The sequence below is a fragment of the Capsicum annuum genome, chromosome 8 (assembly GCF_002878395.1).
Source record: "Capsicum annuum cultivar UCD-10X-F1 chromosome 8, UCD10Xv1.1, whole genome shotgun sequence".
Classification (NCBI taxonomy): Eukaryota; Viridiplantae; Streptophyta; class Magnoliopsida; order Solanales; family Solanaceae; genus Capsicum; species Capsicum annuum.
Genome location: NC_061118.1, coordinates 53,030,095 through 53,047,097, shown reverse-complemented (window position 1 = coordinate 53,047,097; position 17,003 = coordinate 53,030,095). Strand labels below are relative to the sequence as shown.

The 17,003-nt window shown below is 28.8% G+C and overlaps 1 protein-coding gene across 1 annotated transcript; it reads right to left on the bottom strand.

Annotated features, from left to right (window-relative positions):
• Positions 1-1,074: 1,074 nt before the first annotated feature.
• Positions 1,075-1,855, bottom strand: LOC124886590 (zinc-finger homeodomain protein 9-like; the record flags this gene model as incomplete). Its single annotated transcript, XM_047395417.1, has 1 exon — positions 1,075-1,855. A coding segment is annotated over one exon (396 nt), but the record flags the coding sequence as incomplete, so codon positions are not given.
• Positions 1,856-17,003: the final 15,148 nt, after the last annotated feature.

Below are 17,003 nucleotides of genomic sequence, written 5' to 3'. Positions count from 1 at the left end.
TTAAACTTTGATACATAGCGAGTTATGTATATATATACAACATTGTCAATTGTATTAGGTTTTATTTCAATCCATATACATAATTATTGTATACACCATATTTGTAACAACTTCAGTTATAGTGATGTATTTTAATTGGGGTTCTCTGTAGGCTTGATGTTATTTCACTTATGAGAATAATTATGCTATGTATAAAATTGATATAAATGATGTTATGTTAAATCTTATACATAGCATACCTATGATTATGAATACATTTTCTTACATATACATGATCAGACGCGAATCTAGGATTTCGAGGTTGCGGGTGCCATGTTACTTTTAATGTTAAAGCTACTACTCAAAAAGGATAATTTTTATGGGTGTCCCATTGGAATTTGGCTTGTTAGTACGAGATTTTTGAAGAAAAATTTCATTGAAACATTATCAAAGAACCTAATTTTTACGAATTCAGTTGAAAATCAGTTAATTTTTTGCTTTACGTTTTGCTATTTACGTTGCCCCAAATAAGACAAATATTTTATCGATTTTATAGACTTTGGATTTTGATTTAATTATTTGTCTTTTCAATTTGTATAGATAAATAGATCAAATAATAAAAATGTGATTAATATTATAAATACTATCGAAAACAACCTTTCTACTTCGCCGGAGGTAGTGTATGGACTGCATACATTATACCCTCCCCAAACCCCACTATGTGGGAATACACCGAATTTATTTTTATTATTGTCGTTATTACTATAAATTGTGTAAACAAGAGTTGAATCAGTCAACGTGAAAGTACAAAATAGTTGCCAACATTCAATGAATATTCTCAATTCTATTGTTAGGAAATTATAACATCAAGCCAAGCATCATTATTATGATTTACGAGGAGAGGTTAACTATAAATTTGATGGAAGAAGGAATCTTTAATTATGTTCCACATTTAAGTTAAAAATTCTTAAACAAAGATTACCCAAAAAAAGAGTCAAACAAAAATTAAGTCAAGAGAAAAAAAAACTTATAGAAAATAGAATAACGAACAAAAAGTAACAAAATACTGCTGGCGTCTGAACTTGAACTCTGGTATACTACGTGAAATTTCAACGTGTTTGCCATTGACACTACTTCCTCAACCACTGCATTGGGTGACACTTAAATAATATACCAATTTTATTCAATATATATATATATATATATACACACAAATTTTCGATCGAAGTTTGCGGGTGTCATGCCACCCGTGAATCCCTGTAGATCCGCCCCTGTATTTACCCCCGAATAACTTTTATATAAGTTTTTTACCACCCTAAAAAATTATACCATTCTCAATATGGAGAGTGCATCACATTCACGCCATGTTGGAGCCATGTCAGAAGCCACATAAATAAATTATTTTTTCTAAAATACTATATATATATATATATATATTATAAACACCCCCCAACCCCCTCCCCCTTTCAATTCCAATTTCCTAGCAGAAATTGTTCACCAGATCTTGCATTCTCCACCTAACACTTTCTGAAAATTCCAGCATTTTCACCTTCTGATCTGGAGTGAATTTCGTCCTAAAACGCTTTCTCCCGTTAGAATAAGCATAAGAAATCGGCAGTGGAGATGGAGAATTCGGACTACTGTGGTCCCCATCACGCGGTGGCAACGACAGCGGTAGAGGCAGAGTTGGAGGAGAAAGATGGTGGCGGTGGTGAAGTTGGTACTCAAGAACGGCGGTGGCGATGGGCGGAGGAGGAACCACAACGGGTTCTTGGACTTCTTTGTAAATAACAAGGTGATGATGTTGATGGTGAAGTGGATTTTTCCTTTTAAGTACACCATTACTCCAAGGGAAAGGCTTCACTCGAAATTGGAGGCATTACTTCAAATTGTACAGGAGGTCAAACTAGGAGCAATAGATGACATGTCTTTGCTAAATAAAGAAACATCAGTAGATGTAAAAGAGACTAGATCAAAAAATTTACCCAATGTCGAACAGCCTTTGCCAAGGCTTGGGTTTGAATTGAATTTTTGTATGCTAGAATTTTTTTCATCATATTGGTATACCGCCGCTGGTGTCACAAGGAATTGATTTTGCTGTTGCTATTGATGCAATGAAAGCCATAATTTTTTTATCTTGTAAGAGAAGTGGAAGAGGCAAAGGTTGAAAGAGAAAATCAGTTTATAAAAATAGATCAGATAGAGTGTTACAAGTTGTTGTTGTTGGTTAAGTCCATGGCTGAAACATTTAACACTGTCTTCTTATCTTTTTTGTCTTATGAGAGTTAGCTAGATGATTAGATTTATAGTGGGGTGTGAAGAAGAAATATAGGGTGGAGTGTCGGGAAGAAGGAAAAAAAATATAATGGGTGAGAATTTTAAAGTGGGTCCACTTTAATTTTTTTTTTTTTTTTTTTTTATTAAAATGCGCTTCTATTTTTTTTGCCACATCAGTCATTAAGGGAGCCATATAATATATTTTTAAAGTTTATACGGGGTAAATAAATAAAGGTGAAGTTTAATGGCTAAAATGAGTTTTGCTTGCAACTTTAGGATGGGGGAGGGGAATATGTCTTTTCCCTGAAATAAAATGACCTAATTTGATTTGATACGAAATTTAAGAAAATAAAGAAGATTTTTGAATTTTATGATTTTAAATTAAAATTATGTCAAATGTATCAAAATATCTGCCACATAAAAAATTTAAATTAAAATATTACAAAAAAAAGGAAAAGAGTTATTCTTTCTTGAAACAAATAAAAAAGAAAAGAGAGTCATTCTTTTTTAAATGAATTAAAAAAAGGTCATTCTTTTTTAAAAAATGGAGTATTAATTATACATGTCCTAATACCAAATAAAGTGTATAGCTAATATTGTACATAAGTTAAAAAAGTGTACTTAATAAGATACTAATAATACATAAAACTAATGTATCCATTATATTTTTAATGCACTCTGCCAAACGACTTCTTTAGAGAAGTTGGCATAAATAACCGCCCAAAAATAATACTAGCAAATGTATAGTTTTTTATATATATATTTGGCTAGCATACGTAATTCTTTTTAGCTTACTGACCAAATGTGTAACTTGTCCAATTTTTTATTAGTGGCAAGATCTGTTGGGTTTAAAATCGAGAGGGCGTCATGCGGGAGCTATTAGTTGTAAATCATCATGATGATAATTCAGACGACAAAGAAACATATAATACTAAAAACATATTATTGATATGATTCGGCCAATTGACCTACATATTAAAAACTTAAATTAAAAAATATAAAAATAAATTGAGAGAAGATATCCCCTAAATAAAACTCTTAAACGACTACATTGTAGATGCTATTGTGTTATGGTATGAGAAGGAGGTCGTCTATTTATATAGTTCTTAAATCTTTCATATAAGAAAGAAGTTTGCCAAATATGACAAAGTTTTATATTTTTCTTTCAGAAAAAATAAAAATAATTAGGGTATTACTTATATTTTCCTTCTAAGAAAAATAAAACTTAAATTTGGTAAGAAAATCAGGGCAAAAACCCTAACAAATCTCTCCTTTTTGACTTGATTTTCTGCAAAATATTCCTGATCCTCCTTCTGGTGCATAATCTTCGTTCTTCACATATTCTTCATATATCCCTGTTGTTTGACATGCTTTAAAAGCCTTTTTAGGTTAAAATATATCAGCTCTTTTCGGGTTAAAAATATTAAAGTTTTTTTACAGAGTTAAAAGTTAGCTTTATTTTCAAATATATGACAGCAGGATTGTTGAAAATATGATTGACAATTTATCTCAACATGTAGTTTTATTTTGACAAATTATTTTCACTATCATCAAATTGGTTGCAACTTTATTCAATAATTGGACCATCGAATCATTGAACCGTGGGTTCGGATACCACTTGTTGAGTTCGAAATCGAGAGGGCGTCATGCGAAAGCTATTAATTGCAAACCATCATGGTGATAATTCAGACGACAAAGAAAAATATAATACTAAAAACATATTATTGATATGATTCGGCCAATTGACCTACATATTAAAAACTTAAATTAAAAAGCATAAAAACAAATTGAGAGAAGATATCTCTTAAATAAAACTCTTAAACGACTACATTATAGATACTATTGTGTTATGGTATGATAAGGGGATCGTCTATTTATATAGTTCCAAAATCTTTCCTCTAAGAAAGAAATTTGCCAAATATGAAAAAAATTTATATTTTGCTTTCAGAAAAAGTAAAAATAATTATGGTATTACTTTTATTTTTCTTCTAAGAAAAATAGAACTTAAATTTGATAAGAAAATCAGGCAAAAACCCTAACAAGATCAAGCTCCCATTAATATTTTTAGTTCAAAACTTAGACAACCTATAATGAAAAATATCCTAAAGGAAGACGTATGCTCCTCCCAATTCATTTGATCGGTAACGTTCCTCTCTTTATGACGTCTGGTACATTATACATATATCAAAATTCAAACATGCGTTAATTAATACAAACATCTTTCAACTTATAAAGCTACAAAAATACACAATTGTTTCACCATCTCCAGTTATATAAATGCATACATCATCAATTAGTAGGGATTTCAAAAGTTTAAATACTCTATTATTGAACTTTGATGTTTGAATGTTGAGGATCTGAAATTTAAAATTTAAAAAGATGTTGTATCAAATGGATGTTGCTGCAATAACTTGTAAACATCTTGGAAGCTAACTCTGAGATTGAATCTCATTTGGAGAGGATTTAATGTGATTTGGTTTGAAGTTTGGGGGTTATGTGGTTTTTATATTTATGTACATCTTGGTATATATCCGTGAATATCCACACATATGTAAGTGTATATCACATTGTCTATCGATTGACAGTCACATCCGCACAAAGAGAGAATAAAATATATATAAAAAAAAACAGAGTTAAAGGGGGATAATAAGATCCCGTAAAATTTAGGCTTAAATATAATTTGTGGGGTACTTGTGCCTTATCCTCAAATTTTTAGATATTTTTTATGAGATTTATGCACATTATCTAAGCAGCAAAAGGTCAAGAAAAATTCTTTTTATATATTCGAGTTCCATTGGTCATATCGCTATTTTTGTCAATTATTGAGCAACTTTAGACAGTTACTTTTTTCCATCTTAAATTAGTTGTCATATTTTATTTTTTAAGCGTCAATTTAATTAATATTTGTTGTTAAATTGGATTAGGTTGGTGTAATGTTTTAAACTAAAAATTTGTATATCAAAAACTATACAAAACAAATTACATATTAGAATTTTTTGTCATGTCAATATGATGATAAGATATATGTTTAAATATTCGTCATAAAATAGTTTGATTCACTAGAAGCGAAACATAATAATTAATTTGTGATCACATAAATATATACAATGCTAACACACAACATTTAAATTCTGAGTTGAAATTATTCTTAATTTTATTATTTCTCTCTCACAACATTGTCAATAAAAAGGAAAATAATCAACTTGTTATTGTAATTATATTAAAAAAAACCTCTACTAATCTTCATATCTGACCAAAACAATGGAGATTAATATATTCTAATCAGAAAACTTAAACTGATTAGATTACTTGAAGACTCTTTACTAGTACTAGGTTTTTTTTTTCGAGGTCCTTAATAACAAGATATTATTAAAAATAATTAATGGACTACTCCTGCACCATCAATCAAATATGGGACAGCATATCGCTGCATTTCTTGAATAAATGCTCGTTACTAGGAGAAGTCCTGACACCTTTATAAACTTCACTCTTCCAACTTTATTCAATGGAAGTATAGAATCTCTTTCTACCCCGTCAATAATTGGACATATGCTCTTAACTAAGTTTTATTTCTTCCTCAAAAGATTAAAATTTAAATGAAAAAGTTGAATAAAAATTTTGAGAGGTTATGATTCAATTTATATATTCCTTCTACATTTATGTAAATTTACTTATATATATATATATATTTATTTATTTTTATTTTCAAATGGAGGACTAATTTTTTCCGCATATTCTTGAGCTTTCGTTTGTTTTTGTTTAAATTCAATTTTTTATTATTAAAAATATAATTTCACTCAATTTCTTATTGCCGCACGAAACACGATTGAATTTTCTAGTATAAATGATAGTCAAAGAGAGGTGTTATCATATCACCTACTCAATTCCGACCTTCACATTATTTATCTATAAATAAATATAGGTTTATATGAATTTAACATTTTAAGTAATATGAAATAAATTACAAATGATAAGAAGGAAAAAAAAAAGAACAAAAAAAGCAACACAATTAAATTCAAATCTTTAGCATTTCTTTTTTTTTTTTTCCTTTATGCTTTTTTTCTTAATTTTTCCTTCTTCCTCACAATTAATTATGAGTCTTTTCTTGTTACAACTATTATCCTCCATTTAATTCCTAAATTTTTTCTTAAATTTTATGTCATTTTCCCCCTTTCTCCACGTAATATTTCAAAAATATTTTAATTTTTGTTGTTTTACCTTTTTTTGTTACATCTCTCATAAATCTTCCAACTTTCTTTCCTTTTTATTTTTTTTTAAAATTGTATCTCCTGCCATTTATATAATTTATTGTTATACTTTATAAATTTAGGATGACTATATTTGGAACAAAATAATAAATTACTTGAAAAATTAAATTATAATTTCGACAATATTGCCTTATATACTCCATATTCTTCTTCTTTTATTTTCTCCTAATTTTATGTAAAATTCTTAATATAAATCCTTTCTTAAAATATTTTTAAAAAATTCTCATACAAATTTAAAGTATGCTAAAAAAGAAAGGGTAGAGAGTGCGAAAAAGAAAAATTACTATATTCATATAAGAGCTAAAATTGAAAAATATATCAAATGAAGAGTATTTTTTTTTTTTTCCATAAAGTGTTTCACACTTTGTTTTCTTTTTCTTTGTTCTTATGATTCCTGCTTCTTATTCGGTTTCTTCATGTTCTATTGATGTACACTGTACAAAGTGATGAAAATGGGATGTTGAAGGTACATTGTATGGTTGTTTATATAGTAATTGTTTTAAAGTTTTAATGGTGCAAAAACCTTTCAAATTTTATTCAGTTAATGAAGAATTATGATGTAACTGAAATAATTTATTTAGCAAAAACTAAAAAGTCTTTTGTTAAAGGTGAGGATTAATTAATTTTAATTTTAAAATTTTAATGAAAAAATCAGAAAAATAATAATTGCATTTCTTCATCATTGAGGCATGCCATATCAGCAATATCTAATGTCTCTTTTATATATATACATATAGATTGATTGATTACGTGTATTTGATTGTCTCTGTTACCCATGACTTATTTTCACAAGTTACAACCTCGAGCTAGGCCTTGCATTTTCTTGGGGTATTCCTTAAATCAAAGTGCTTATAAATGCTTCAATCCTGAAACAAAAAGAGTTATTCTCTCACGTCATGTTGACTTGTTGAGCATATTTTTTCATAATAATTTCTGAACATGTGTGTTGCACGTGTATCGCATGCTAATCGATTCATGTAAAAATGTCTTATAAATTACTTGCTTTGAGATTATCTAAAATTACATTTTGACATACCCTGCCAGACTTCAGAGATGTATGTTTGAACTTCAAATTCATTCTCTCCACTTATTTTTTTATGCGCCTATTAATCAATTTTTTTATGTGTTCTTGTTTTGATTGGTCTAATTTTCATCTCATCTACGGGCATACTTCGTACATTTTGTAGTTTTAATTTACTATTCAATTTTACCCTTATCATTCAATAATCGTCTTTTAAATTTATTGAAGTACTATTAATCAAATTTGAAAATATCAAAACATAGTAATAAAAATAACTTATTAAAATAAGCATACTTTCTAAAGAAAAATATAAAGGTATACTAAATCTGATAAGTTAAAAAGAATTGATGGGGTGTAACTTCCTAAAAATATTTTCATACTTGACATAAATATTATTGATAGTTGTATCTAATTGAATATTTTTTTTATAATGACTGTATATGAAATATGTCAAATGCCTATTACTTATGTTTCAGTTCAATATTAGAGGAAACAATAAATAGTGAACATAATAGTATTAACTTTCTCAAGAATTACAAGTTATATGATCATCTTTTCTAAAATAATATGTATTACACAAAAAATTAAATTTCTCAAGAATTACAAGCTAATCTTTACTTCAACTTCCTCAAAAAGGAACTAATTGCATCAAGCCTAAGACAAACTAATTACATTGATAATCAGAGTAATTTTTTGATTTTTTCCCTTCAAGTAAATATACGAGAGGATAAGCGACACTTAATTGAAAAGAATACAAAGTAGTACTTTGATCCCACAGTGAAAAGAGCTCGTATATCTCCCTCGATCAAATTAGAATACCTGTGATATAGTATGAAATCAACACGTTCTAATTCTAAGTATTAACTATCAAAGAATATGTGAGTTCTGATTGAACACAAATAAAATGAAAGTAAATTTTTATGAAATAATACTGAAATTATATTGTTGCAGAGCCAACTTTAAGATATTACCTTGCTCAATCTAATTAGAAGTACTTGGAGCAAAAACTTTCAAAGAATGACCTGCTATAAATAAATAATAACAACTAATTTAGTATAATTCTACAAAATGGAGTTTGTAGGTGGTAGTGTTCACAAACCTTAACTCTACCACATGCTGAAAAAAAGTATAAGGATAATTAGAGAAAAAGAGGCAAGGAAAAGAAAGAGTATAACAAGAAATGCCATACTTTTTTAACGAAGACAATGAATTCGGAATCGAAGAAAGCTTTGTAGTTGCATATGGGTATCATAATCGTAAAAAATCAAATAACATATCATTAACAAGACTAATATTTTATGTTAAAAAAGATAGATTATATTAAAAGAAAAAAAGAGAGGCAGAAATTAGAAGTGAACTTGCCTCACTCAAGCAACTCAACCGGCCAGTAATTATGTTTTTAGAATTCTAATTCTGAACAGAGATTTTAGAAGTACTTTGAGTTGATTAAATATATGCTCCAAGAACTTCATCATCAATACAAATAAATGGCAATTGAAGATAAATAAATGTCACTTTCAATTGGTGAAACATGGGTGAAAAATGAAAGATCAAAAGATAGAAAGGAATTAAATGGGATGAAGAACTATTATTAATAATTATTAGTAATTATTAATGATGCTCAATTAATTATTTCTAATTCTTTAATTTGAAAATAAGAAAACAATAGAAAAATCTCAAGAAAAGGAGAAAAAAGATAAATAGGAATGATGACCATAGAGAGGTGCCACATCATCCTTGTCTTGTTTCTCCTATATATATATATATATATATATATATATATATATATATATTGATTGTAATTCAAACAAATCCTCTAAATAAAGATTAGTCTGCCAAAAAAAGAAAAACAAAAAAAATTATCTCCCAAAATGTAATATGATAATTTTTTTTAAAATTTAAATACAACAACGATTTCAGTGTAATCTCACTTGTTAGGTATGAGGAGAGTATTGGTATGGCATAGACAACCTTATTCCTACCTTGTGATCAACAGATTCTCCACTCAAATTTAAAATTTAAGTAGGAAAATAATATGAACTGTGCAAAATTTGGAAATAGATTCCATCTTAATAATAGCCAAACCAAGAATTTTCTTCTGGAGTTATTATAAGGTCATTGTCAAACTGTAAGGATATTCAAAATAAAATGGAATTATTTAATTAGTGTTATAAATGTATTTACATTATAGTGCATGTCTATCAAGATCTACTTTGATATCTATTAGGATTTGAAGCATCCGTCTTTTACTCAGACTAGGAGTAAATTTTCCCTATAAATAGAGGGGTTTTGTTCATTGTATTGACAATATGATGATCTCTCATCCCTCAAGAAGAAATAAGAATCACTCTCTCTATTCTCTCTACTCTTCTTCTTTATTCTTTCTTGTTTTATAACACGTTATCAGCACGAGACTCTGCCAAATAAGGTGAGATTATAAATCTAAAGGTCAAGGTTAGTAATTCCTTATGTTATTTGTATTTTTCTATTAATGATATAATTATTGTTGGATTTGAGAAAAAATAATTGGTTTGGAACCATTTATATTTTAAATTCATTTCTCAAGAATAATATTATCAAAAGAGATGATAATATTTGGGTTTAAGTCCCATCGATTAATGCCTAAGACGTCTTTATATGGATAAAATATTGAGTTTGAATCTCAATACACCATATTGATAATATTATGATGGTTAAGGCAAAATAATAGGTATTGGATGAAAAGTTATGAAATTCGACCCATTGAATATGCTCCATTCCATGAAGTGAATGTGGTAGGAATATATGATAAGTCTGAAATATGACAACTTACTTCATTCTTGAGGTGTATGTGGTAGCAGTACATAATATGTCTGAAAGAAGACAAGTGATTGAATGCACGAATATAATAATGATCATCAAAAGTGAAGATATTTTTACACGCTTGTATGATTATAAGATATGCTAGAGAAAAATTCTCTACATCATATGTATGCCTCAATTTGCTTCTGAAGTAGCAAAATCTTGAAAGAGGTTATAAGCTATCATAATTTGATAGGCTTAAGGCACGATTATATTCCATTCCTGGGGAATAAGAAACTTATTAATGTAAACGTGCACTTGATTATGATTGTATCACAACTCACCTCTGAAAGAGGTTGAATAATTTTGAAATCTACTTCTGAAGTAGTTAATCTGAAATTTATTCATGTAATAGTAAATCTGAAATTTACTAAAGAAAAAGTACATGTCATGGTAAACTTGGAGTTTACTATGATAAAAATTCATAAATTGATATGAATGATTGTGACATCGCATGACAAGTTGGTTAGACCAACTAATATTGGGATTGGATCCCTTCAAATCTAAAAATTTTAAAAGGTGAATAAGGGCCCGTTTATCTGTCATGTGATATGTTAAAATGATGCATCAATAAGATGATCACATGTACATTCATTGTCAACCTGCTGTTTGACATTCATAAAGTTGCTTGCTCAATAAAATTGAGTTAAGAACATAATTTTCAGATTGTGCAATCAAGAAAGTTATCTTGATGATGATGATTTGGCATTGAATGCTTTCGATAAATAGCTAAATCATCGCTAATGTGAACAAAACTTCATGTGTTGATCTGAAATATGATATGTTGCATACAATAACACTTGTATGCATTAGACCAATAAATTATAATTATTTCTCCCCCTCAATTGGTTCAAGGTCGTGAACCAACTATTCCATCTAATAGTTTTGATGTGCGGTATACGATTAATGAATGTTTCGTGATGCACAAAGATGGATCCATCAAAGTAGATGGAGGATGTATGTTAGCTTTCCTAACATAAGGAGGAGATTATAAGAAACTATGAAGTATGTTAGGAATTATCATTAGATCCTCATTCAAAAGATAATTCAAGTCAAATGCCGAACGCATCTCATATTTAAGCTGCAAGTGCTCCTATTTTATGGATCTAAAGGACAAAGTCTATGCATGCGTGAAGTGTGATAGACCAATCGGTTTCAAATGAAATAGTACTTGTATAGAATAAGGAGAAAATAATCATAATAAGAAGGTAATATGCGCTTGAAGAGCCTATGACATAACACTTCATGAAACCTTATGAGAGGTTCAGGTACCTAAAAATAATGAAGTGATGAGATCTCAAAATGTTATGTCACATTGTGAACTGATACAAAATGATATATCATCAATATCTTTGATACAATATTGACGCAATATTGTGAAAGATTATGAGGATTTGAATTCTACGTTAATTTAAGCATGCTGACGTAGAAACTTTTATCAAGTGACATGAAATGATGCATCTTGGTAAACGTAAAACTTATTTGATTTGCAGTCCAGACACTTGAAGCTAAGATGTCACACATGAAATGTTGAATATTGTCACTTGACAAAATTTATATGAAAACTTCTTTAAGGATTCAAAATATAAAAGTTTCTGGGAAGCTTATTGATAATCCTTATATTCTATAAGCTTATAGCTTAAAAATTATTGAAACTCTTGGAGAGTTTTCAAAAGTAATAAGATTATTTGCTGAAATAAGAAATATACCAATTTGGATTGGTTATGAAATACCATATCTTAGTACAATTGGTGCACTCATGTATCTTGTAAAATACTACAAGAACCAATATAGCCTTTCACTCAATTTGTTAGTAAAGTATATTTCTACTCCTACTACGAGACATCGAAATGGGATAAGATATATGAGTTTTAATGATTTTCTAAAGATTGCAGTCCCGATATTACTGGTCATGCTGATGTTGGGTACTCATCTAACCCACATAAATCTCGGTCTCAAACATATAATGTGTTCACATGTGGGGATACTGCTATATTTGGAGATATACAAAGCAGTCTATCTAGCCACTTTATCAAACCATGATGAGATAATAGCTATTCATGAAGCAAGTCAAGAATAAGTATGGTTGAGATCCATGATACATCTCATTCGAGAAAATGGTGGCGTAAAATGTGACAATGTACCTACAATTTTATACAGAAATAATGCAACATGCATAACACATCTTCATGGATTCATAAAAAGAGATAGAACGAAGCACACTTCATCAAAACTTTTCTACATACATGATCTCCAAAAGAATGGTGATATTAACGTGCAACGGATTCGTTCAAGTGACAATGTGACTATTTTATTCACTAAGTCTCCTTCAGTTGTAACTTTCAAGAGATGGTGTACAAGATCGGGATGCAAAGGTTCGAGGATGTTCTCATTAGGGGAAGTTAATACGCGCTGTACTCTTTTTTCCTTACGAGTTTTTGTCCCACTGGGTTTTCCTTGTAAGGATTTTAATGAGGCAGCCGAAATGCATATTATTAGAGATGTGTACTCTTTTTCCTTCACTAGATTTTTTTCCTACTGGGTTTTTTCTAGTAAGGTTTTAACGAGGTACATTATCTACCAATTAGACATTCAAGGAGGAGTGTTATAAATGTATTTACGTTATAGTGAATGTCTATCAAGATCTATCAAGGTCTACTTTGATATCTATTAGGATTTGAAGCATCCGTCTTTTACTCAAACTAGGAGTAAATTTTCCCTATAAATAGAGGGGTTTCGTTCATTGTATTGACAACCTGATGATCTCTCATCCCTCAAGAGAAGAAATAAGAACCACTCTCTCTATTCTCTCTACTCTTCTTCTTTATTCTTTCTTGTTTTATAACAGTTAGTAAATTATTAAATTAATTAAAAAAATAGAGGAGTAAAACATACCATGATAAGGGCAAGGTAATGTAAGCTAGTGAAACGTTGTTTATAAATTGGATTAGTTGCGTTAGGAATTTCATTATTAAGCTTTGGCAAAAATCATTAACTTCTCAAATATTCAGTAATATCTTTAAAAAAATATATAAAAAACACAATTTAAATAAAATATTTTTAAAGATTTTTTAAAATATTAAATAGAGCATTACTAATATTTTAGAATTAAAATAAAGAGATGACAAAGAAAGAGGAAATTACTCATACTTTGAAGCTTGGTAAAGCCACTAAGTGCAAACTGACTCTAAATTCGAATATTAAAACTCATGTTAGAAACTCATTTTAAAAATTGAAATTAAAAAGAATATATATCAAGACAGCTTTTGAAAAAAGTATACTTGAACATAGTCAGACTGTCAGAGTATATTTCTACACACCATGGCCCACCCTGTCAATTAAGAACAAAAAATATTCTTGCACACTAGTTATAACATTGGGAGAAGGGTTAAATTTAACTCCTACTTTAAAAAAATTAGCTATAACTTTAATTAGCATAGGCTCTGATACCATTTGTAGGGTGGTGCAGATAACTTGGGTAACTTAAATAGATCTATTATAACTCTAATGGATCTATTTTTGTTTGTGCGTGAATATTTCTTAACTTCTCTAATCAATTTTATTTTTAGTTTATTTATTTTAATTTTATTAATGTTCATATCTTGGGGGGTGATTAGATGATATTTGATTAAATGCTTTACTGTAATATTCTTTAGTTTTTTCTCTTAGTCTTTGTAATTCTTGTATATTATTTTGAAGGTATTCTAAATATTCTATATCTTTTGTTCTAAAATATTCAATTAAATTTTCTTTCATAAGTATTTCTGTTAATTTTATTACTTCCATATCTTGTCTCCAATATTTTAAATACTCACAGTCTATCATTTTATTCTAAAGTAGTTGCTTGTTTACTAATTTCTGTGTAATATTTTATTCTAATTGTACTATAATTTATATCTGAATTAAGGTTATTAATACTATTACTTATCTCTTCTTCTTCTTCTTCTTCTTCATCATCATCTTCTTCTTCTTCTTCTTCTTCTTCTTCTCTTAACGCGTTTTTTATGTTATATAAACTATTATCTGTACTTTTTTCTAAATTTTCTGAGGTTTCTAATATATTCTAACATTTCTAATCTGTATAATATCCATCTGAGTAACAACTATCTAAATATGAGCAGCAGCTTTATAGGTGTAAGTTTTCTATAGAACTTAATAAATCTTCATTAAAATAAAATACCTCTTCGTATATAATTTTTCTTATATCTACTATTTCTATATCTTTAAATACAAACAAAACAAGTATTTTAAATTTATCTATCATTCCATCATATAAATAGGTAGTCATGCTATTTCATATGATGCTATTTTCAAAATATTCCCTTCAATCATACACAGAACAAAATATGATCATTTTAGATTACTATATACTAGATTATTCTTAAATAACATGTTATTCGGTCACTATTAGCATGGTAATCTGAATACTTTTCCCTTAAACAATGCCTCTACTCTGGCTACTCCCCTACCACGGCTTTCTTGCCTCATCGGTTTCACCTTTAGGATGACATAGTTCTTAGGGATTTTTCTCCTTTTCCACTTTGCTAATAAACTTCTTAACATGCTATTTTTCTAATAATACTATAAAGTAACTAACATGAACTTATTTTGTCATATCATGATTGTCAGGAATTTATGAATTTAGCTATTCATAATCGTAAATAAATATACCTGTTCTGGTAGGTTTGATAATTCTGGGCTTTGTTTATCCATAGCTTTTGCTTTGAAATATATCTGTTTTTTATTAAATATTCAAAAGTTTTTTATTTACAAAGGAGGAGGCTTGCTTTCAACACATGAAAGTCTTGCCTCTAACTAAGCAAATGCTCTGCTATTTATAACCTAAGAATGAAAACGCGTATACTATTTTACTTTACACCTGTCCTAATATAACTTTACACGTTTCCTATATACATTTGTCCTAAAAGATCCAATAATGGCAAATGCTAAAAGCTAATAAATGAATAAAAGAAAAGTCAAAAAGTCTACCCTAGAAATAGTAAAGCTATTAAATGTTTACATGATTCACGTATCTTATTTTTCACAAAGTTAGTTTTTTCTCCATATGTAGCTTTCTTCCTTTAATATTTTTGTCTCCTTGTCTTTCTATTATTGCTCCATTGATTTTTATCTTCTAGCTGGCATCCTTATCTTCTTGGTTGGTTTTTTCTTTTATTCTAGCTAGACTTCTGAGATAATATTATCTCCTCCATTACATCTCAGACATTGATGGTCTGGATATTTGTGTCAAATTATCTTATAATATCTTATTAATAATTCATCTGAAATAAATCCTTTCCTAGTTGCTCTTGCAGTAGATTATTTTTCTGGGTTAAGTAACGTCATTATCCATTGTCTAACATCTTCCATATCTGTTTGTTGTAGTTCTCTTGAATTTGAATAAATCATTTGATGATCTCTTGAATAATAGCTCCATATTGGGTTTCCATTGATATAATTATTTGCTAATTCTTGAATAATTGTAACTATTCCAATAAGTCGTTTATTTGAGTAAAAATTAGGTATCTCGATTTTGGGTATCTCTGGCTGTTGCACAACATTTTTCAGTATAATCATATCTCTGGTTAATCCTATTTTTACAACTTGTATAACTGGTTTGATCTCGTCGTATAATATCTCTGCTGGTGCAGTATAAAACTTTATATAAAATAGATTTTCTTTGGTTACTCATTTATAGGTGGTGAATACTTCATGTAATTCTTCTATAGCTGTTAGTTCTTCTCCATCTTGGGTATATATGGTATTTAATAATCCATAGTCAAAACAAGTTTTTACTAAGCTTGGGTTGGTTTTGGGTAGTGCGATTAGCTTGTTGTAACCTTGTAATTTTTGAGTTATATAGTTTGTATTTGGTTCTTGGATATTTGTAGCTCTGGGGTTAAAGTTTAGAAAAGTTTGTACTTTGTAGATATTTTCTATAAATCCTCGGGCTATATGGTTATAAGCTTTTTTATCTTGGTTCAAACTATCTCGATATGTGGTAATTTGTGGGGGTATATACAAGGGAATTTTTTGTATTTTTGGTATAAATAGTTTTTCAAAAATCTTATTCATGTTCTTCTGATATCTTTGTCCACTAACTCCTTTGCTTGTACCTACAATTGTAGATTGATAAACGCTATCGATTTTATGGAGTGTCCCAACGTCTCTTTTTAGCTCTGGAATTTTAATGTCTTCTGATCGACATAGCTCTGTACACTGCTGAGTTAGCTGATTCATAGATTTAGACTTCAGTTTAACTTCATTAGTCTTTGGCTTTTCTATTTTATTACCTATACTGTCCACTTTCATTGAAAGCGTAGTTAGGGTTTTGAGTATCTTTTTTAAAGCATCATCTTCTATTATATCAGTCAATGTAGCTTTGTCTTGATATGTAATCTGCAAAAACATTTTTGTTAGTACTAATTACTTCACTTGTAAATGTAAAATTTAATATATTTAATACTAGTCTCCGAATCTCTTTCGTTGTAACTGAATTTTGTATTTTCTTTGTTAACCACCAACGTACCTGTGTATTATCTGTCCGTACAATAAATTTGTTATATACAATATATAACAAATTTATTGTACGGACAGATAATACACAGGTACGTTGG